The sequence below is a fragment of the Leuciscus leuciscus genome (genome assembly GCF_965113295.1).
Source record: "Leuciscus leuciscus genome assembly, chromosome: 21".
Lineage (NCBI taxonomy): Eukaryota > Metazoa > Chordata > Actinopteri > Cypriniformes > Leuciscidae > Leuciscus > Leuciscus leuciscus.
This window is the reverse complement of record NC_138745.1, coordinates 22830689-22851964: the sequence shown is the minus strand read 5'-3', so window position 1 is coordinate 22851964 and position 21276 is coordinate 22830689. Positions and strand designations below refer to the sequence as shown.

General features: G+C 37.9%; 1 protein-coding gene across 2 annotated transcripts in view; it reads right to left on the bottom strand.

Moving 5' to 3' along the window:
* psme4b (proteasome activator subunit 4b) overlaps positions 1 to 21276 on the bottom strand; it is a 30435-nt gene that overhangs the window by 2818 nt on the left and 6341 nt on the right. For both annotated transcript variants that reach the window (XM_082152628.1, XM_082152629.1), the window contains 40 exons: positions 20157 to 20201; positions 19651 to 19800; positions 19457 to 19520; positions 19296 to 19370; positions 17990 to 18112; positions 17796 to 17888; positions 16173 to 16438; positions 14129 to 14315; positions 13884 to 13973; positions 13723 to 13787; positions 13494 to 13644; positions 11743 to 11841; positions 11587 to 11656; positions 11440 to 11507; positions 10413 to 10628; positions 10126 to 10283; positions 9943 to 10038; positions 9222 to 9277; positions 9049 to 9105; positions 8887 to 8942; positions 8666 to 8764; positions 8518 to 8580; positions 7998 to 8093; positions 7777 to 7908; positions 7465 to 7674; positions 6509 to 6645; positions 6372 to 6425; positions 6143 to 6272; positions 5227 to 5308; positions 4925 to 5078; positions 4765 to 4831; positions 4555 to 4680; positions 3320 to 3472; positions 3117 to 3221; positions 2438 to 2529; positions 2194 to 2325; positions 1810 to 2104; positions 1561 to 1689; positions 727 to 882; positions 465 to 627 (listed from right to left, as the gene is read on the bottom strand). In XM_082152628.1, the coding sequence (XP_082008754.1) occupies positions 465 to 627; positions 727 to 882; positions 1561 to 1689; positions 1810 to 2104; positions 2194 to 2325; positions 2438 to 2529; positions 3117 to 3221; positions 3320 to 3472; positions 4555 to 4680; positions 4765 to 4831; positions 4925 to 5078; positions 5227 to 5308; positions 6143 to 6272; positions 6372 to 6425; positions 6509 to 6645; positions 7465 to 7674; positions 7777 to 7908; positions 7998 to 8093; positions 8518 to 8580; positions 8666 to 8764; positions 8887 to 8942; positions 9049 to 9105; positions 9222 to 9277; positions 9943 to 10038; positions 10126 to 10283; positions 10413 to 10628; positions 11440 to 11507; positions 11587 to 11656; positions 11743 to 11841; positions 13494 to 13644; positions 13723 to 13787; positions 13884 to 13973; positions 14129 to 14315; positions 16173 to 16438; positions 17796 to 17888; positions 17990 to 18112; positions 19296 to 19370; positions 19457 to 19520; positions 19651 to 19800; positions 20157 to 20201 (4760 nt within the window). The remainder of the gene's footprint in view (positions 1 to 464; positions 628 to 726; positions 883 to 1560; positions 1690 to 1809; positions 2105 to 2193; positions 2326 to 2437; positions 2530 to 3116; positions 3222 to 3319; positions 3473 to 4554; positions 4681 to 4764; positions 4832 to 4924; positions 5079 to 5226; positions 5309 to 6142; positions 6273 to 6371; positions 6426 to 6508; positions 6646 to 7464; positions 7675 to 7776; positions 7909 to 7997; positions 8094 to 8517; positions 8581 to 8665; positions 8765 to 8886; positions 8943 to 9048; positions 9106 to 9221; positions 9278 to 9942; positions 10039 to 10125; positions 10284 to 10412; positions 10629 to 11439; positions 11508 to 11586; positions 11657 to 11742; positions 11842 to 13493; positions 13645 to 13722; positions 13788 to 13883; positions 13974 to 14128; positions 14316 to 16172; positions 16439 to 17795; positions 17889 to 17989; positions 18113 to 19295; positions 19371 to 19456; positions 19521 to 19650; positions 19801 to 20156; positions 20202 to 21276) is intronic.

The window sequence follows — 21276 nt, the reverse complement described above, 5'->3', positions numbered from 1 at the left end:
GAAGACTAGAGTAATGATGCTGAAAATTCAGCTTTGCATCACAGGAATTAATTATATTTTAAAATATATTAAAGCCCTGTATTCCTTGGAAGAAAAGTACAGGGGAACAGATTAAGACAAAAAAAATATATATATATCTATTAAAATAGAAAACAGTTATTTTATATTTTAATAACATTTAACAATTTTGTTGTTTTTACTGTATTTTTAATCAAATAAATGCAAGTTTTGCTTATCAAGTGAACTTATGTTTCATCAAAAAATATGTACATAAAAATATAAAAACAAAAAAAAGAATAATTTATTGTTTTTATGTACAGGTGTTTCGTGCCTTTTTGTAACAGGATAAGACAGAGGGAATGAGGGAATGGGAACTTAAATTCTATGGGCATAAAAGCTACTGTTGTGCCATGGTTACGATCCAAACAATTACAGCACTGCATGTGATTAAAGCGTGATCATACCAACTGAAGGAATGGTATCCACCACAGAGCCCAATTCTCTTTTCCTCTTTTTGGGCAATCTGGTTTTGCATAGAGCCTCAAAGTGAGTCTGCATGGAGGCATCCATTGCCAAGAAGTTACACTGCAGGAAGCCGCTGAGAGTGGTGGCAGCCATCTCTCTCACCTACGGCACAGAGATGCAAAGAGATGAAGGTTGAATGAACAAGGGTGCATAAACTGTCATGCTGGCATCATCATTTATTCAGTGTTGCCCAGAAGGTACCTCCAGCTGCTCATCCTCCAGTAGCCTGATGACCAGTGCTCTTACGTCCTGAACAGCCTGCTCGGTGCTCAGTATGGTGAACAGATTATAGAACACCATTATCTGGAGGTATGTTAGCACTGAGAATCGTGCATGCCAAGAGCTGATGCCAGCGATCTGAAAATATAACAAGAATCTTATGATTCCACAGCAAACAGTACTCACTAGAACTGGGTAAGTAATAAATACATTTATAGATAAATGATATAATAAAATTATAAAAAATAATTATAATTACAATTATTATAGGGTTTTTCGAAAGTCTGAGTATGTTTTAAAATATGCAAATTGTATTTATTAACATTACCAGTGTTATTTTAGTATTATTTGTAAATTATAACTATTCATATTTTTTATTAGATTTTATTTTCAGGTCTTCATTTTAGTGTAAGTTGTAGTGATTTTTTTTATGTGCTTTTGTCATTTTTATTAATCTTTTTAATATGTCTGTATAACTTACATTTTTACTTCAGTTTTTAAGTCAAAGTGTCATCAAAAATGTAAGACCTTTCATAGGTAAAAAGACGACTTAAGACTTTATGGCCTTAAAAAAAAAAAAAGCTAATTTAAGACTTTTTAAGGATCCGTGGGAACCCTGTTTCAGTTTCAGTAATTTTAGAAGCTACTTCAAATGCAACTTTATTTTGTGTTTTAAAGATTGAATCAAATATTTATATTTTATTTCCACTTTACTGACAACCTTTTTATTTAACATCTTGAGTGAAAAATGAGTCAAAGTCAAATTCGGCCTTGAATTGCTGTCCTGTTATGTGTCCGGCACGGCTGAGGCCTCACCTCATGGAGCACCTTCAGTACCAGAGGGATCTGCTGAGGATAGAGGAGACCCTGAGACATGAGGGACAGACACGTCTTTGCATCTCTCTTCAGCTCATCATAGCTGTCATCGTTTTCTACAGGAGCAATCTGTAGATGGAGAGAAACAGGCACAGAGTGAAAGTCAGCATTCCACTTAAGAGCACTCCACACAAATGGATAAAAGATGAGCATACGCTAAGATAGAGATATAGAGAGAGTATCTGAAACCTTAAAAAGCAGGGGCAGCAGCTGTAGATGCTGAGGTACTGGTGTAGAGAAGGAGCGCCCCGCACTGGCCATCAGCCACTTCAGAACCGTTTTAAAGAGTTTAATGGCCTGTGTCCTCTCGTCCTGCTCTCCCACTCCGTTCTCTTCCACCACGTGGTTCTGGATCTCTTCGTCCCCCTCGATCAGGGGCTTCAGCTGAGACAAGACCCTTTCGGTAAACTCAGCGATGTGTGGGGACTTAGTAGGCAGAGTACATGGCAGGTTGACATCAATCATGAAAATGTACGTCAGCACACTGCAAGTAAAGAAATCATGACAACAGGGAATCAGTGGAACTGCTAGTGTATTTTTAGATTACAGTGACGGCTCTAACCGCAGACCTACCTGCCGATGCGCTCTCTCACATTCTTATAAACCTGAGTGAGTTTGGGCTCCAGGTAACTCAGCAATCTGTGTAGCAGCTCTGGGACCCTCCACTCCTGCTGTGCCAGACCACCCTGAAGCACATACAGATGGCTACGAGAGAGAGAGAGAGATAAGAGAGAGATCAGGGTAAATATCAGGTATGCATTTAAAGTCTGAATGGTGTCAGAATTGGCCCATGAACCTAAACACAATATACACTAACCAGGCATCTACAAAGGATCCACCTTCCCCGCTGAGAGGACACTCCATCAGCATCTCGAGAAGCCAGTGGAGCTTTCGTGGATCTCGGCTCTCCTGAAAACATCAAACACCAACAGTTAGTTGTTTTCATAGCTTCAATAGCAATTTAAATGTCACATGTATTAGAAAGAAAAAATTTTACGCAACCTTGCTGAATAAAAGCATTAATTTCTTTTTAAAAATATTATATAGATATTTTTTCTTTTTTCCCCTTAAAGGGATAGTTCACCCAAAAATGAAAATTGTCATCATTTACTCACCCTCAAGTTGTTTCAAACCTGTATGAATTTCTTTTTTTCTGCTGAACACAAAAGAAGATATTTTGAAAAATGTCTGTAACCAAACAGTTGATGGACCCCATTGACTTCCATAGTATTTTTTTTTTCCTACTATGGAAGTCATTGGGGTCCATCAACTGTTTGGTTACAGATTTTTTTTTATAATATCTTCTTTTGTGTTCAGCAGAAAAAAAGAAATTCATACAGGTTTGAAACAACTTGAGGGTGAGTAAATGATGACAGAATTAACATTTTTGGGTGAACTATCCCTTTAAGTCCATTTATGTTTTCATGATCATTTGCTGTTGGTTCCGGTAGTGAATTATGTGGCAAAAAATTCAACATAGTTAAGATGTGACATACACAGGCAGTGGCCACACAGGTACCCCAGTCAGCGTAGGTCTCAACAGTAATCTTGGACAGTGCTGTTCGCATCAAAGGAATCAGGAATGCCCATAATGCCTCCACCTATGTGTGAGAGAGAGGGGTTTCAAATGTGATTATGGTTAAACATCTCCGTGGCGCCCTAATTTTAGTGCATCCCTCAAACTTGCAGCGGGGCTCACCTTGCCAAAGCTCCAGTGCTTGCTGCCTCTAACCAGGCCTGCGATGATCTCAGCCACACAGCGCTGGGTGCTCTCGTGAGAGTCATCTGCCAGCCGCTCCATATGAGGCTTTAGAACAGGCAGGAAGGCATCACTGTAGTTCCGGAAAAGTCCCTGTGGGCATTGAATGAGAAAGCAAGCCATCTGTATTTTGTAATAATTTGTACGGCAGGTGAGAGAGGCAGGATTATGAGCTGGTAAAAGTGCAGAGATGTGGCTAGGAGCACAACTGTATTTACTGCTCTCCACAAATCCTTTATTAAATGCATCCTCAAATTCTGTGCGACCTCTTGGTTTGGGAATTACAGAAGGGGAAACTGCAATAAAACTGCTGAAATCAGTTAACATAAACAGGATGATAACGATCCAATAAATGCTACATTTTAAATGTTTTCTCTTTGCTGAGAACTACAAAAATAGAAGCCAGCTGAATTATGCGGGGATTGAACATATCCTTTCAACTATCTTAATGTACTTATGTATGCACCCTAGTGCAGGGGACACTGTTAGCAAATATCCAGGACAAACAGTGACTTGTTAACAGGATGTACAGGCACATCTAAAAATAATTCTACAGCTTACATCAAGGCCATTCAACGTATTTTAATTAAGAGCCGGGTATGAAACACATCACACAAGTCACAACTCAATACACTACAATGCATCATAATACAATTATTGGGTTGTGAATGAAACGTTGTCAAACATGTGAGAGTGAATATGCTTTGTTTAAATTGTCTCATGCTGTTCGCTTCACGTCTCTGACCACACTGATTGCAGAGTTTACACATTTAAATGACCTGAACTGTAGGAAATACGAATGAATGCACATAAATAACCAAAGAAAATTGATTGAATAAAGGAGCACAAATCAATGCAAAATTGTGAGGAAAAGATTTGCCATTTGTTTTGGCACAGCATTACACTACTGTTCAAAGGTTTGAGGTCAGTAAGGTTCTTTTATATATTAAATTAACACTTTTATTCAGCAAGGATGCAATAAATTGAAAAAAACAAAAACAAAAATCTTACTGAGCTCAAATGTCTGAACAATATATATATATATATATATATATATATATATATATATATATATATATATAGGTTATTATACTTGACTATTTAATATGACAATATTGTCTCAGTTTCAGATTCATCAATTGGAATTCATGATTATTGCCTTAGGATGCTTGTACCTTGAAGAGACAGAAGCGACGAGGATTGAACTTGTCTTTGCCCTTTCGGTCCTCAAGGGACAGGAACTCGATGAGCTGTTTGATAAACACTGGGTCTGTGAAATGGTCATAGATGATGCGTTCCCTCTGTTGGAAAATAGTTTACATAGTTACAAGTTCATCAGGAAAACAAAGTGTAGGGAAGGACAGTTGAGATATGTCCATGTATACCTCATTCATGTTCTCAGCAGCAAGATCCTTAGGCTGCTCTGCTTCTGGGGCATATAGCATCAACTTCCTATGAGCAAAGCAACAGAGAGAGTGAGGAAAAAAGGCTGGAAGCACAGATTTAGACTGAATCATACAGTGATCAGAGGCTGAGAGGGTTTACTTTGGCCAGCAGTAGTAGCCCCAGTGTGTCTTTTCTACAAAGCGGAAATTGTCCCAGTCCTGCTGGGTTTTCGGCAGGCTGTCACCGTGGTACTGCAGCCAGTCGTTCCCCGGCCTGTCTCCTGCCACCAGCCCCTCCGGCTCAGTTACACTACCTGCAAAGCACCACATTTGTAATTGTTCCTTCCACAGATACTGAAACCTTGCAGATGGACCAACAGATGGATGTGAAGTGAAGAGTAATTTAATCATCTCCTCAATTAATTGTACGATTTATTTGTTTTCACAGGGATGTTTACTCACTTATATCACAAGGAGTAACAGGTATTTTCTTGCGTGGTCTCTTCAGCTGTTTCAGTATGCCTGCCACAGCGGCAATCGCCATCTATATCAGTGAGCATTGGAAGCAAAACCAATTAATATACAATTTACACAATGGTTTTAACTATATAACAGACTACCATACACAACCATTTAAAAAGTTGGGGACAGTAAGATTCGTTTTTTTATTTATTAATTATTGTATTCAGCAAGATGCATTAAATTGATCAAGTCACAGAAAAATGTGCAATTAAAAAAAAAAGAAAAAAAAAAAAGAAGCCTGTTCTTTCCATTCATACAATGCATCGTTTTCCCCCCAAAAATTAAGCAGCACAACAATTTTTACCAATAAGAAGAAATTTATCAGCATATTAGGATACGTTTACACAACAACAATGTGCTAAAAAGTTTATCCCATACAGACGACAGCGTTGTCCAAATGATCCTGGTTCACATGGATCTGTGAAAACGACTAAAAATGCTGTATTATGCGTGTCAGGCCAGCAGTTGGCGATGTCAATTTGTAAAGAGAAACTACTCGCCTATAGACTGAACACATAATACACATGACATCACTGTTTTCACAAATTTGCCTTTTTGTAGTTTACACGGAGTTGCCACGTAGTTTAATTACATTTTAAAATATAAAACAGTTAGTTTGAATTGCAATAATATTTAACAATATTACTGATTTTACTGTATCTTGATCAAATAAATGCAACCTTGGTGATCGTAAGAGACTTTACTTTTCTTTTCTTTTTTTTACAAATCTTACCGACCCTAATCCTGTGAACGGTAGTGTATATTGGAAAAGGTTGGAGCTAACGCTGCAGGAATGGCCACCCCTGATATATAGGAATTTAATATAAAATTAACTAAATAACAGGATTCCACCAACCTTGCGAACAACCAGCGCATCATGGTTAAGGCTCCGTATAAAGAAGAGCACCGCAGGAGCCGGGAGAGGATAGTCATCTCTTAGCAGTAGAGACAGGAAGCCAATAGCAATGTGCTCAAACTTCCAAGGCCTGATAACACACAAAATAGCATATTCACAAATGAGTGATGTTTTTATGTGTCTACATTTGTAAAAACGTAGCACTTTTAAACATCTATTTAATACTTACAGATCCCTCTCATTTAGACATTCCAACAGATCTTTCAAAAGGGTTTCATATTTCCTGGAAGAGGGAACAGCGAAGATTTACCACACCATGTTAAATGAGTAGTAAACGTTGTGAGTCTGTATGCGTTCAGCACTTACTGCTCTGCATCCTGGTTTTTGTCTTGTTGAAGTGCCAGCCCTTGCTCCAGCTCCTGGTCTACGGGGGTCCCAATGTATGGAATGGGTTGCCTTGAATCGGTGAGGCTTCGGCCTAGAAAAACCGCACTCTCAGGTACCTACAGATTCATCAAGGGAAACATAGGTCTTACAAAATAAGATTGCTGTCGTTTTACACCATACACATAGCCTAAAGGTGATAGCAAAATTTCTGCAAACTTTTTCAGTCAAAAAGTTCCATTGTCTATTGTCAAGAGTGTTGCGATTTATGAAGTACCAACTTGAACCTGTTGTGAAACCTGCATGGGGAAATATTTTCCCCTTAAAGGGATAGTTCACCCAAAAATGAAAAGTGTAAGAAAAATATCCATATTTAAAACTTTATCGACTAAAATAACTAGCTTCCAGCAGACGGCTGTACGCATCGATTTACGCCAAAAGTGAAACCCTTGAACTTGACGCACAACGTAATGACAGCAATTGACGCATCTCGCGGTTCAAACAAACAGGGCTGGGCAAACGCGTTCGTCATTACGTTACATATTTTTCTTACACTAATACATCGCTTCACTTCAGAAGGCCTTTTTTAACCCCCGCAGAGCCGTGGAGCACTTTAATAATGAATAGATTCGCTTTGATGGACTTCCAAAGACTTACAGCCATTCACTGCCATTATGATGCTTGGAAGAGCCAGGAATTTTTTTTTATATAACTCCGATTGTATTCGTCTGAAAGAAGAATGTCATATACACCTAGGATGGCTTCAGGGTGAGTAAATCATGAACTATCCCTTTAAGCGAAATTCTAGATCACATGGATTTCTATAGAAATTACTGGATTTCACCTGCAAATTTTTGCAGAACAGTAAATATGTCTGAATGACACACCGCAGTGGCAAAATATCTATGTTTATGAACAAAACAGAAACAGCTGCTCACAGAAAAATCGATGCCGATGGTTTCGTACTGCCGGTGGACTTTGTCTGCGAGGTCATCGAAGAGTCTGACGATGGACGGTTTCTCTAGGGACATAGCAGAGCTGAGGCCTGAGCGCACTATAGACGGCCATGTCTGAGTGATGCAGTCCCAGTCATGCAAGTTAGCAAGGCACACTCCACTATGGTTCCCAAGCAAGCAGTACAATGCTCCCTACAGCAAAATATGATAAAAACAATGTTATTAAGTCAAGAAAATAAATTAACAAATGCAGCAGGTGCTAATTATAGAAAGTGAAAACTATAGATTGCAGACCTTGAACTGTTGCTGGGTGACATCAGTTCGTGTGGGCTCCAGTAGCTCCAGGACACGAGGAGTAATGTCTCTACAGCAGAAGTTATAGGTGCCCAAAGCTGTGAACAACACATTCTGGGCCTTGCTGCGGACCTGCCCCCCCAAAAAAAGGACATTCAGGAGTACATATAAAATAAAATGATTATTTTAAATGTAAAATTTGGCGGATGTGGAATCAAGACCTGGCTGTAGGTGCTGGTAGAAAGACGCAAAAGGTCCCTCAACAGGTCCTGATGAACAGTCTTGTATTCACACCCCTCGACCAACAACTTTCGCATCTAAAAGTGGAGAGCAGAATTTTTTTTTTTACTTCCTACTAGGTGTGTTGCAATATACTGGTATTGACAATAATCATAATATTTAAAAAATGAAAAATGTATCATGTTAAAGCTACACATAGTACAAATTCGTACATGATCCAGCAGTTGCCACCTGACATAAAAAAAAAGACAACGGCGCAACGTTTACGAATTTTGCAGCATTGGCCAAACAGCAGAAAACATAAGATAAAGTTAAAGATAAATGTGACTGAAAAAAAATAATATATATATATATATTTTTTTTTTATAGATATCACCATAATATTGTTCTTGTGAAATATTTTGGCCACGATAATAGTGTAGAGAAAATCTGATATTCACAGGCCTAAAATATCTATTATGTGCCAATTCCCTATGCCAGGTTATTAACATTGGCTCCTACCTCATGCTGTAGAAGAACTCTGTCAATCAGAAGAGCTCGGATGTGCTGTTTCTTCCCATGAAGCTGGAGAGAATAAGAAGATTCATAAGACAATTATGCATTGCAAATATTAAATGGCACAGGAGACTGCTCAGGCCCAACTACACACCCTATTCTCCATAGACTTCTTCACCAGGGTGAAACTCTTCCAACGAGAGTCAAACTCGTGTTTGTGGGAACCTTTGAAGTGCATTAAGTCACTGATGATCTGAGGGAGACAAGCAACTGTTAAACCCGGAGACTTTAACAGCTAATTATTGCTATATGATCTCATTCAATTAACAGCCTACAATAATCAATTCATGTTGCTCAAATATCTACTGTGCTCACCTTGATAATGGCGAAAAGGGATTTGGTGTCATCCTCTGAGCGCTCCAGAATGTAATCTACAAAAGAGAATTAGAAGATGCATGGGACGACAGTCTCAAGAATTATGGGTAATTATGGTGCAGTTTTGTGTGCAAGTAGGTGTGGTAAATGAGGAGCACTCACGAAGCAACTGTCTCATCACTTTACAGATTGCCTCACGGTAGTTCTCTCTGGACTTATCTGAAGAAAAATCAGCAAAGCCTTACTGAAAGGTTCTGAACTACATTCATCACAACAACACAAAACAACAGGTTTCATAAGCAGTTTCACTAAGAACTTCCTCAGTTGTGGCTTACCATAATCAACACCAATGTACAGCTTTGTTTCCTCCAAACTAATCAGGCTGGGAACACTACAAAGGAAAGAATGAAAAAAATGAAAAAAAATATAATAAATCATATTCATACTTAAGTACTACAGTTTGGGTCGGTAAGAATTTTTTACATGTTTTTGAAAGAAGTCTCATCAAGGCTGCATTTATTTGATCAAAACTACAGTATAAACAGTACTATTGTGAAATTTAAAATCATGATTTTAATGTATATAAAAATGTAATTTATTCCAGTGAATAAACCATTAGGCTACTCCAGTCTTCAGTGTCAAATGATCCTTCAGAAATCATCCTAATTTGCTGATTTGGTGCTCAAGAAACATTTCTTATCAATGTTAAAAACAGTTGTGCAGCTTAATATTTTTGTGGAAACCTTGATACATTTTCTTTCAGGATTCTTTGATGAATGAAAAGCTCAAAAGAACAACATTTACCTGACATAGAAAACTTTCTAACATTCTCAATGTCTATTTTATTACCAACTTTCTTGCAAAAAAAACAAAACAAAAAAACGTACCGACCTCAAACCTTTGAATGATGCATTTTAAAATATACTTTCCCCCCGCTTTTAACAATTAAATACAAAAGATTAAATAATCATGATTTAATCAGTACTGTGTATTTCTTTGCACATCCACTGCTTAGAGGGAACATTGTTCTATATCTCAGTGTGTTTTAGGACTTACAGGCCTGTGACTAAGGTTCCATCAAGAGGGGGCAGCATGCTGCCAGCACCCAGCAAACAGTGCTGGACTATACACAGACTCTGAAGAACATCATCTCTGTTTTAAAAGCAGAAATAAGTCAGCATTAGCAAAAACAGTAAAAAAAAAAACCCATTATTACAGAGTGCACTTTTGACCTCTGACCTGCTCATGTCCTGTTCTCCCTGTGCGTATCTCTGCAGGCGCTGGAGCTCGGGCTGCAGCAGCAGGTCCAGAACATAGAACACAAATGCTGTCTCCTCTGCGCTGGGCACGTGCCACTGGATCTCCAGATGCCACAGATCCCCTGGACGACCCCAGTCCTGTGGTAAGAACAAAAAAGGAGGAAGAGAAAACTCATGGGATCTACAATGATCCACTACATTTGAGAAAACAGAAAAGACTTACACACTTACACAAGCCTACACAAACATTGGACACATTTGCAGTACCTTAATGGGCAAATACTCTTGCAGGGGTTTGTTGAAGCCGCCGGGCACACTGCAGTAGTCTGTGGGGTAGATGAGCGCTGTGGAACGCAGGATATGGTGCAGCAGGTTGCAGGCCAGAGTGTAGCCCTGTTTACAGCGCATGCGCAGGGTCAGCTGCAGAGTCTGAACCAGCTGTGTGCGGTACGGGAGGAGCTTTTCCCCATCCACACGAGTCACCTGAAGAGCAGCGAGAGGGGGTGGCAATGTGAGACAACAATCCTTGTCCAGTGTCTAAACTAAACTTGTCTTGTAAGGCGACTGATTTGAAACACTTTTTATAGGCATTGTCTCCATTATCCTCCTAATGGAAAGTGCATGTGAGACAAACTTCAAAGTTGAGTTGTTTAAATGGATAGTCCACCCAAAAATGAAGATTCTGTCATCATTTACTCACCCTCATGTTGTTTCAAAGCTGTATGACTTTCTTCTGCCAAATATAAAATATATTTTGAAGAATATTGGTAACCAAACTGTTTCTGTTCCCACTGAAGTCCATTATAAGGACAAAAATACAATTTAAGTCGATGGGAACCAAAACAATTTGGTTACCAACATTCTTCAAAATATATTTTATATTCGGCAGAAGAAAGTAAGTCACACATGTTTGGAATGACATGAGGGCCAATGACAGCATAACATACAAATATTACAGAAATTGTACTTTAATTAGATTATTTCACATTAGTATTTAACACAAGCATAGATAGCATGCTTGTATTTGTAATCTATTTAGATTTTGATGAAAACTTTGCAGTGCATTATATGACTGATTTATTCACTTATCCATGAAGAACATATGTAAATGTCAGGCTGATCCAAATGATCATAACAAGGTATATAGTAGTAATGCCAACTGTTTAGAATAGCCTAAGAGTCTGGACAGAGGCTATGATGCCTAAAAATGTTGCCTAGATAGGTAGCCATCAAGATGTTGGAACACAGCTGAAGATCTTTTATGTGTAGTGGTATGATATAGTGTTGTGTTCACCTCAGACAGCAGCTGAAGGCTCCAGAGCAGTTCTTTATCCAGTTCTTCCTCATTCAAAACATCTTCATCTGAAATACACCAAAACTCAAGTAAGTATGGTGACACACACTCAACATGACACAAACAGATTTATTTTCTTGTACGCACTGGCAGTTAGATGAGTAATGGCGTTACAGCAGTGTGGTACAAACAGCCTGAGAGACTCAGCAGGGTGACACTGAAACAAAGCAAAGGAGAGTTGAATCAATGCGGTCTCACAGTTGTGCATCTGTCTGCACAAATTGGGGAAAGGGGAAGTATTACCTTAGCAGATGCTCTGCACATGTCTGCCACCATCCTGCCTGCGACACGAGTCTCAAAGATGTTGGTGGTGGCAAAATTGAAGACTTTCTCAAGAGCCACCTATAGACAGATAACACCTCATATGAGTCTATTTACGTGCATGAGTATTTCAAGTGCCACGGTTTAAAAAAACAAAAAAAACTACTGTTCAAACGGTATGGGGTTGGTAAGAATGTTGTTAATGTTTTTGAAAGAAGTCTCTTATCACCAAGACTGCATTTAATTGAAAAATACAATAAAAACAGCAATATTGTAAAATATTTTTAAAAATTAATTTATTTCTGTAATGGCAAAGCTGAATTTTCAGCATCATTACTCCAGTCTTCAGTGTCACGTGATCCTTCAGAAATCATTCTAATTTGCTGATTTGGTTCTCAAGAAAAAACTCTTATTATTATTAATGTTGAAAACGGCTGTGCTGCTTAAATCTATTATGGAAAAAAAAATTCCCCAGGATTCTTTGAATAGAAAGTTCAAAAGAACAGAATTTATTTGAAATAGAAATCTTGCACAACATTACAAATGTCTATACTGTCACTTCTGATAATATTTAATTCATTGCTGAATAAAGTATTAATTTCTTTTAAAAAAGAAAAAGAAAAGAAAAAAATCCTGGCTCCAATCTTTTGAACAGTAGCGTCACAAAATAATTTATAGCAGGGCTGCTAACTTTTAGGTTTGGCTTGGAGTGGTGGTGGGGGGTTTTAAAAAACAAACTTGCATCAAAATAAGTGTATTGTGATTGTCAAAGTATTTGGTAACTAAACAGAATTTCATTAAGTTTAGTGACAACATGTTTACAATGTTTACAAGGTACGATGACTGGTAGGCTACTGTTTTTATTAGTGCTTGACACAAATTTCATGATTTCAATTCATAAGCTTGCGAAACTAATGCTGTAAAATACAGGGAGCCTCGTCAGCTGTTATTATTATTAAAGGTTAAAATTAACAGCTCAAATTAATATAATGCTGTTTTCATAATAATGTTTTTTGAGTAAAAATACAATAATGATATAATATAGTGCATATATTTCGCAAAATACTCCTCTCTATAGTTAATTTTTCTAGCTAACTAACATTCTATGGTCATTAAATTGCTTTCCTGAGGTAAATGTACATGACATTGTTCTCCAGCTGTTTTACTGACCTCTTTCCGCAGTTGAAACACTGATTGGTCAATTACGAGACATGAAACCCTTTCGGTAGGTTGTACTGCATCTTTCAACATACTTTCTAACGCTCATTTATGTTTATTTACTATTAACTAGTAGTAAAAAGAAAGAGATGATCGGTTCATGTGTCGCTTGAACTGAGGCGCTACAGCAATCTGTCAAGTCACATTTAAGAGCGCCAAAACAGTATTTATTGTTTGAATTTTGTAATAAAATTGAGAGAATTTGAAAGCTGAGACTCTGTTTCATATCAAAAGTAACCTGCTCTGTCTTGACTGTTGGTGTCAGTGTCCTCTCTGCTTCGCGATTTTCCACTGTGTGAGAAAATGTGTGAGAGCAGTGCCAATTGAATGAGTCTCACGCTGTGTGAGAGTTGGCAGCCCTGTATATAGATCAAAACAACTTTACATTGTGCAACTTTACATTGTGCTGTCTTTTTGATATAATTTGTAAGATTAGTAAAATCAGTCTAATTACTAAAATACGTTAAGATATGTAAAAAATTTAAGTGTAAAAATCCCATTAAATAATAAAACACCTTGAATATCTCCATGGAGCACTGTGTCAGAATGGTGCTGAAAGTGGATGAAAGGCCCAGCTCCACCAGACTCTCTAAATGAGTCATTTTCTCTGTCTCCGTCTCCTCGCGCGTCTGCTCCAGAGTGCTGCTGTCAATCAATGCAAAACACCTACAGACACATAAAACAGGGCATAAGACACAGCGATACAGTGTTTTATACTGAAGCACGCACAACGAAATGACTCACCTGTCCATAAACTGTAGAACAAAGTCTTCGAACTCAGCTGAAGCCGAACACAACTCTCTCTCCATCTAAAAAAAGCAAAAGACATTAGGATCAAACACAGAAAGAATAATAATGTAAAAACTCTGTAATGGGTGTTTTTATATAATATTTCAGAGCCTTACCTCTGTCAAGTCATTCTTCTCATGGAGGGCTGATGAACAGTCAACTAAAGGCACTAGAGTAGTGAAAGTAGCAATGAACTGGAACGTGATCTAAGAAGAAGAAAAAAGAAGTTCAAGACAAATATGAATAAATTCACATTTGAGAGAGCAAAAACAAGGAATTAAAACTGTCATATTTTGCGTGCTTTGTTTCATCAGTTGTTTCATGAACACCATTGTTAATGTTTATATCACAGTTTACCCACCATGCATTTGCTGAAGTCATTAGGGTCAACACCAGGTAGTGCTCTCATAAGCAGGGGCAAGACGTGCGCGGGACCTTCGGGATAATGTCGGCCTCCACTGAGAAGACTGCGGGCCATGCCAATCATGCAGCTGAGAGTGGCAGTAAGCTGGTGCGGCTCCGTCAGTGTCTCCATAGCAGGATATGTCCTGAAGGGGGCAGCACATTACACACTGTGACTTTTAGTTTGTTCCACCTTTGGGAACAGTCCAGCTCCAGCTTTACAAAACAACTGCTTACAAAGCCTATTTACAAAGATTGGATTTGTAAATCCTGACAGTGAATAAAAGAAGCCACTCTAAGGGCTATGATAAAGCTTTAAGACTTTCGCTTATTGATTTTTATACTGAAAGTCATCTCCTATAACCATTTAAAGATACAAAAGTAAACATTTTAACATTTAATCAGCTCTACATTATTGTGATTAAATAATACACTAATACATGCAACATAAAAAAAAGATTAAGGGTTACATTTATATTTGCGTATCTTTGCTAGTTTAGCATTTAAATCATCATCATTCTTTTCAACGCAACCTTTTTATGTAAATTAGTCAGTGCTATTTTCCTGATATTAGCGCCTACTAGGGCTGGGCGATAAAACGATAACGATATGTATCGCGATAGACACGTAATCAATATCAATAAAAAATGCGTTCGATAAAACGTTCGATAATTATTTATTTATTTTTTTCGTTGGAAGAAACCAGCAAAGCAAGTTTGATTGCATGAACAAAGGCACTCACTCTCTAGTAACTAGATAAAACAGAAAAAGTCAGCTCGCCTGACTTAAAGTCTGACCGTAGTCAGACCAATGTCGTCTGCAGATTATGCAAGACCGTCGTCAGTTTCTCTGTTATTCGCGTGCTTATGCGCTGTTCTAGCGTGTGCGTTTCTCAGCGCATACATGTGAAGCTCACATGCACTAAAAGCCTGTCTACCAGCGCCTGAATACTAAGTTATCTTTCGAGTCTTATTTTGCTAATACTGTTATACACACAAGGTTTACATAAACTAGTCGGATATGTCTAAAGTGAAAGCAAACTTGAGAAAATTGAGAGAAAATCTGCTTGTCAAATGCGTGTATAATAGACGCGTCGCGCGCAGCTCTTAAAGAGACAGTAGTAATAGTAAACACGCTGCCGCTTGTCCTTAAAGGGATAGTTCACCCAAAAATAAAAATTATCTCATTATTTACGCACTCTAATGTTGTTCCAAACCTGTATTAATTGCCTTCTAATATTTTCTAATATTAATATTTTGAAGAATGTGGGTATCCAAACAGTAGCTGGTCCCCATTGACTTCCATAGGAGAAAAATATACTATGGAAGTCACTGGGGTACATCAACTGTTTGGTTACCCACATTCTTCCAAATAACTTTTATTTTCAACAGAAGAAAGAAACTTATTCGAGTTTAAAACAACGTGAGAGAGTAAATTATGAAAATTAGAATTTTTAGGAGAACTATCCCTTTAATGTTAATAAAACAACAAAATGTAAAGAGAAAATCACTCACTGCTCTTGACTAATAACTTTATTAATAGCTTTAATAAGTATCAATGTATAATTTATAGAAAATAGAAAGAAATAGATTTATATAATTTATAGAAAGAAATCGTAATATTATATTTTTGCCATATCGCCCACCCCTTTATAAAGCATTTCTTACGTATTCTTTAATTTTGCACCTTAATGTTAAGAGATAATTGTTAAGTGTTCATTGTGATTTTAGACTTTTGAGTTTTCCATGGTCGTGTTGACATTTCTGCCTTTTTAACTGATGGGATTATAATCAGAGGTAGGTTAAGTTTAAAATAAAAAAATCTTTAAATGTAATATATTTGTCTCCTGGACTGGTCCTTATTTTAAATATGTTATAAAAAAATTCAATAATTATCGATATCGACCGATATGAAACACTTATATCGTGATACAGTTTTCAGCCATATCGCCCAGCCCTAGCGCCTACATGCCCTGAACATCTCCAGCAGTTCCACACACTCACTTCTCCAGCACAGGGGGGATGACCAGCTCTGGTCTCATCAGAGCGAGGTTCTGCAGGGCCTGAGCTGCGTCCATGCTGCCCGTCTTGCTGAACATGGCCATCAGTACCGGCTGCTTCATGCTCTCCACAAAGTCCGTCACATCCTGGTCAGTGAGCCTGTGACTGGTGGGAACAGGGGTTATCCAGCAGGGTTTCTTATAGCGCTCCCGATGTAGACGTCGAACCACACTGGCAGGCAGACGCTGTAGAAGCTTCATTAGCTTCATCTGGAGACAAAAATAAGACAAACACATGAGCTTGGAATCACTAAGAAAGGTTTAATATTGTAACGATTTCAACCTTCAGAACAATAGACTAAAGGTTTTTTGGTCATTTTGAAACCAAAACCGGACTGAAATTCATACATTAGCATCTGAAAAATAAACAATTGCACTGGGCTTTTCACACTTCTTCAAATACCACAACTGTCTGCCAAAGTTTTTGCTAGTACCAAGATTTAAGGAAAATTTTGAAATGACTGTAGAAACAGTTTAACTGCAAAAAATTGGACTTTTGTTATTTCACAAAATTTTCGGAGTTACGTGTGTTGCACATCATAGAAAACAATGTTAGCACCCGTTACTTTTTTAATCTTAGGAGAATTTAGTTTGCTTTTTTGCACTATTTTCATCTTCCGGGATTAAATTCATCTTCATGGCAATGTCACAGGATGTGACGTTTTCTTACACCATAGTACATTGATGACTAATTTGTGTCTAAAAAATTATTCATGAAACTGCATGTCCTTATCCTACGAGAAGACGTTTCACTTAATTATTCAACAGCACGTATTGATTTCATATGACAAGCACTTCAAACAGTGAGATCGCATTCAGCAAGTGAGAGATGCATTAATGAATAAAAAATTAGTGTAAGAGTTTCTGCATCGCATAAGTTCTACAGATCTTGAGTGTTCGGCCCAGACGCGATTCATCCACACTGTGAGTGCAGAGTCTTTACGGCACCATAACCAAAGAGCATATAAAAACACGGCAAAATAAGCCTAAAAAGTTATTAAAGATGCAACAGCGTGTTCATATATATTTTCAATGTGGAGTACAAATATGAACGGCTGTGCAGAGTACAAATGCATCACAGGATATGCATGTATTTGTGTACCGGTAATTTATGGAGAGCTTACAAACCGGGTATAATATAAGTTACACATTGCATAAAAAGGCTTAGTAATACTACTTTCTTCTGACATCAACACTCTTGAATAACATCCGGTTTCAAAGAGGAAAGGCTTTATTGCCATTGAGGGTAAAATAATTAACTTTGCTAACTACACATGATATTGTATGACACTTTACTGAGTCATGAGTGCAGGAAAAGGATGCATGTCAAGGATGACAGGTGGTCGATAACTAGAAAGTTGTTACTGGTGTTTCAGAAGCTGGAATGTGGAGTGACCTCACTCTGCCTGAGGACCATGTGTCACTGCACATCACACTCATGCACGCAAACAAAGCTCAGCTGACAACACACACTGCAGACCGTTCTAGACTGGATTGTGGGCTGGACTTTGATGGGGAAAAGGGGAGCAAGATTTCACATTGCACCATATTGATCTATTGTTCTTACCAGCCAGCGTCCGTTATTTGAAGGGTGGTAGAAGGATGCTATACTACTGAAGAGCCCATTAAGCTGTTTCTGGGCCTGTTTCTGTGAGCCGCCCTGAAAAAGATTACGAAGAATATTATAGAATGTGATCTGTAATATAAATGCGCCTCTTTAATAATTAACCTATTTATAGGAATGTGACTCATGAAGCTTACCAGCATGGAGGAAATCCAGAGGACCACGTGACCGATATCATAGGAGTTGGTCAAGTATCTGGGAACAACCATTTGGCTGGTGCCAACAGGCAGATTGAAGCTACGTAGGATCCTGGTAAAGATCTGAAACCAGACAACAAAGTATTAGTACACAATGCTCCAATGTCTTTAGATTATCATCTATAGTAAGGCCTAAATGTTTGGGGTCAGTAAGAATTTTTTTTGGGGGGGGGGGGGGAGAAATTAATACTTTTATTCAACAAGGGTTTCAAATAAATGCTATTCTTTTGAGCTTTTTATTGGGAAAACAATCCTGAAAACTGTATCACGGTTTCTACAAAAACATTAAGCAGCATAACTGTCTTTAACAATAACTATGTTTCCATTCAATATTGCAAATTTAACTTGTGCAAAATTGGAAAATCGCATCCCATGTGTTTAAGAGAACAAAACCGTAATTTCCTGAGAAATTGCCACAAAATATCTGTAATAAAAATGTAAGTTGCTGCAATCAGGGAAGCCATTGTGGCTCTTTTTTCTTACATCATAAATGACTTGCATCTCAGAGCACGCAGACAAAACGCAATAAACACAGTCATGTTATCTTGCATTCAGATGCCTCGTGTTTAGGAAGGCAATCGTGTGAGACGCTTCTGGGAGGTCATTAAACCAAATCATTTTGATGACAGACTTTGGTTCAGGCATTTCAGAATGATCAAGCCAACATTTGAAATGCTGTGCAATAAAATTGGTCCACTGGTTAGTTTAGCTCTCCAATCACATCCACTGTTGAGGTAAAGTCAATGTTTTTTTGTTGTTCATCAAAGGATTTATTTGGTAAATGTGTTTTCATCATAGTTTATACTTATCTTATTGGATAAAAAAAAAAGGTATCTGCCTCAGTTGAGCACATACGTTTTTTTTTACGCATTTTCACAATTTATGTGCATCTTGGTGTTTCCATCCAGCCTTTTTTTTATGCGATATCCCAAAACGCACATAAAAATAGGTGGATGGAAACAGCTCTTGATTTTTTCTAGAGCACCAAATCAGCATATTAGAATGATTTCTGAAGGATCATGTGACCTTGAAGACTGGGGTAATGGTGCTGAAAATTCAGCTTTGCCATCACAGGAATAAAATACAATTTAAAATATATTCAAATAGAAAACCGTTCATTTGAAAAGTAATTATATTTCACAATATTATCGTTTGAACTGTATTGAGCAAATTATTGCCTTGGTGAGCGTAAGAGACTTCTTTCGACCCCAAACATTTGAAACGTAGTGTATAAGCAGGACAGTACCTTGGGAATGTATGGATCCCAGTTCACATAGCCAATGTTGTCATTAGCCAGACGTGCAAAAAGATTCACTAGATTCTGCAAGAGGAAACAGAGGATAGAAAGCCGATGGTGAAATAATATTTTGCACTTAACAAATGAATTCACGAATGAGAAGTACTTACACCCTCCCAAGCGGGCAGGTTTTGCACTGAGACCCAGAGATCCATCAGTTCATCAAACCATAACCTAAAACATGCACAAATACTCCCATTACCCCAGGGTCATACTTGTTGGCTGCACTTTATGAATGACGAGTAATTTGTAAATAGACTGCAATCCTCTTATTTCATTACTAGGTTGCAAAAGAGGGTCTTACTTGAAGCCTTTGTGATGCTGTTCTGGGGACATGATGGTGGGCAAGAAGAGCTCAAAGTACCCGATGGCCTTCTGCATAGTGACATCAAATGGACACAGTAACGGTCGCCACTCATCAAGCATCTCCTGTGTGGCAGACTCAGGGAAATAACTACACACACACACACACACACACACACACACACACACACACACACACAAACAAACAAACAAACATGAGATCAAAATCACATGCCACTTTCTTAGATCCACGGTTATTTATTTGTTATGTGACCTCTTGCAAAACGATGAAAAGTGCTTGTTATATGAACAAAATGGTATAATGTGTTAAGAGAGCTGTAATCGGCTCAGTGTGAAAGCTGTGGGCTTGACTAACAACGCCTGATTACATGATTCTTTCAACAGCACAACGGAAAGGGGATTAACACAATGTGCAATTCTTTTGTGAAAGGGTTCGAACATTTATAGGTACATTAGTGAATGAAAGAGGATTGAAAGAGAACTCACAGTCTGCAGCTCTTTACTAGTGTCTTCAACACATTCTCAACCGAGCTAGAGGGAGAGAACATGGGAGAAACAGAGAAAAAAAATAAAATAAGTGCATTAATATAATATGAAAGGCAAGGCTCATTTGAGGTTGAAGCAAAATATATGCGATTAGACCACGTGCAAAGCAGAAACCCAACTACGGTTCGTTTTGTGAAAGTGTAAATGAGAGATTCCCAACACCAGCGCCTGGGCACATGAGTGCAAAATGCCAGGTTATCAGGTTCTCCTCATGTACTTTTTATAACTGAGCTCAAAAACGTAGAGTACAGTCACAATGCATTAACAGCCAATTCAAAGCTAATCCTAAATACATATTCACTTTACCTTGTTAAAGTTGGCCAAGTTGTTTAAACTTTTAGCTGCGGGTTATGACATTAAGAATACAATAATGTTATTAAATACTGCAAATAGGGAAAGGTCAGAATGGTGGACTAGTTCGTTAGGATAACTAGTTTTAGCTTTGGTATTTTGGGCTGTGGTGCTTCTAAGTCCATAGTATTTTTGTGAGGACTATGATAGTATTTTAGTATAAAATGTTATAAATATTCAGCCAAATTATCAGCTGCTTTTTTTTAATGCAAGAACACATGATGAACGTCTCCTTAAAATGCATCCGATTGGGGTCTACTGGATCTTATTCATTGCTCAATTAAAAAGGTTAATTCACCCAAAAATGAAATTCATTCATCATTTCCTCACCTGCAAGTCAATCCAAAACTGTATGACTGGCTTTATTCACTGGCACAAAAAAAATATATATAGAGAAATGTCTCAAAATGAATACATTCAATGGAAATTACGTTGTTTGGTTTGCAAAATTTTTCCAAATATCTTTGTGTGTGTGTGTGTGTGTTCTTCCACAGGAATAAAGTCATACAGATTTGTAACAACATGAGACTATTAATGAAAGAATTTCAGTTTTGTGGACTATCCCTTTAAACAAGCAAGTAAAGTAGTGGTTCAGATAACCCACTGACTAGTTGATAATTAAAATATGTTGTCTTCCACATCCCTAGTTCTAAAAATACACCTCCAGTGATACTTAGCAGCTGTTGATCTTCCTCTCAGTGCAAGTGTA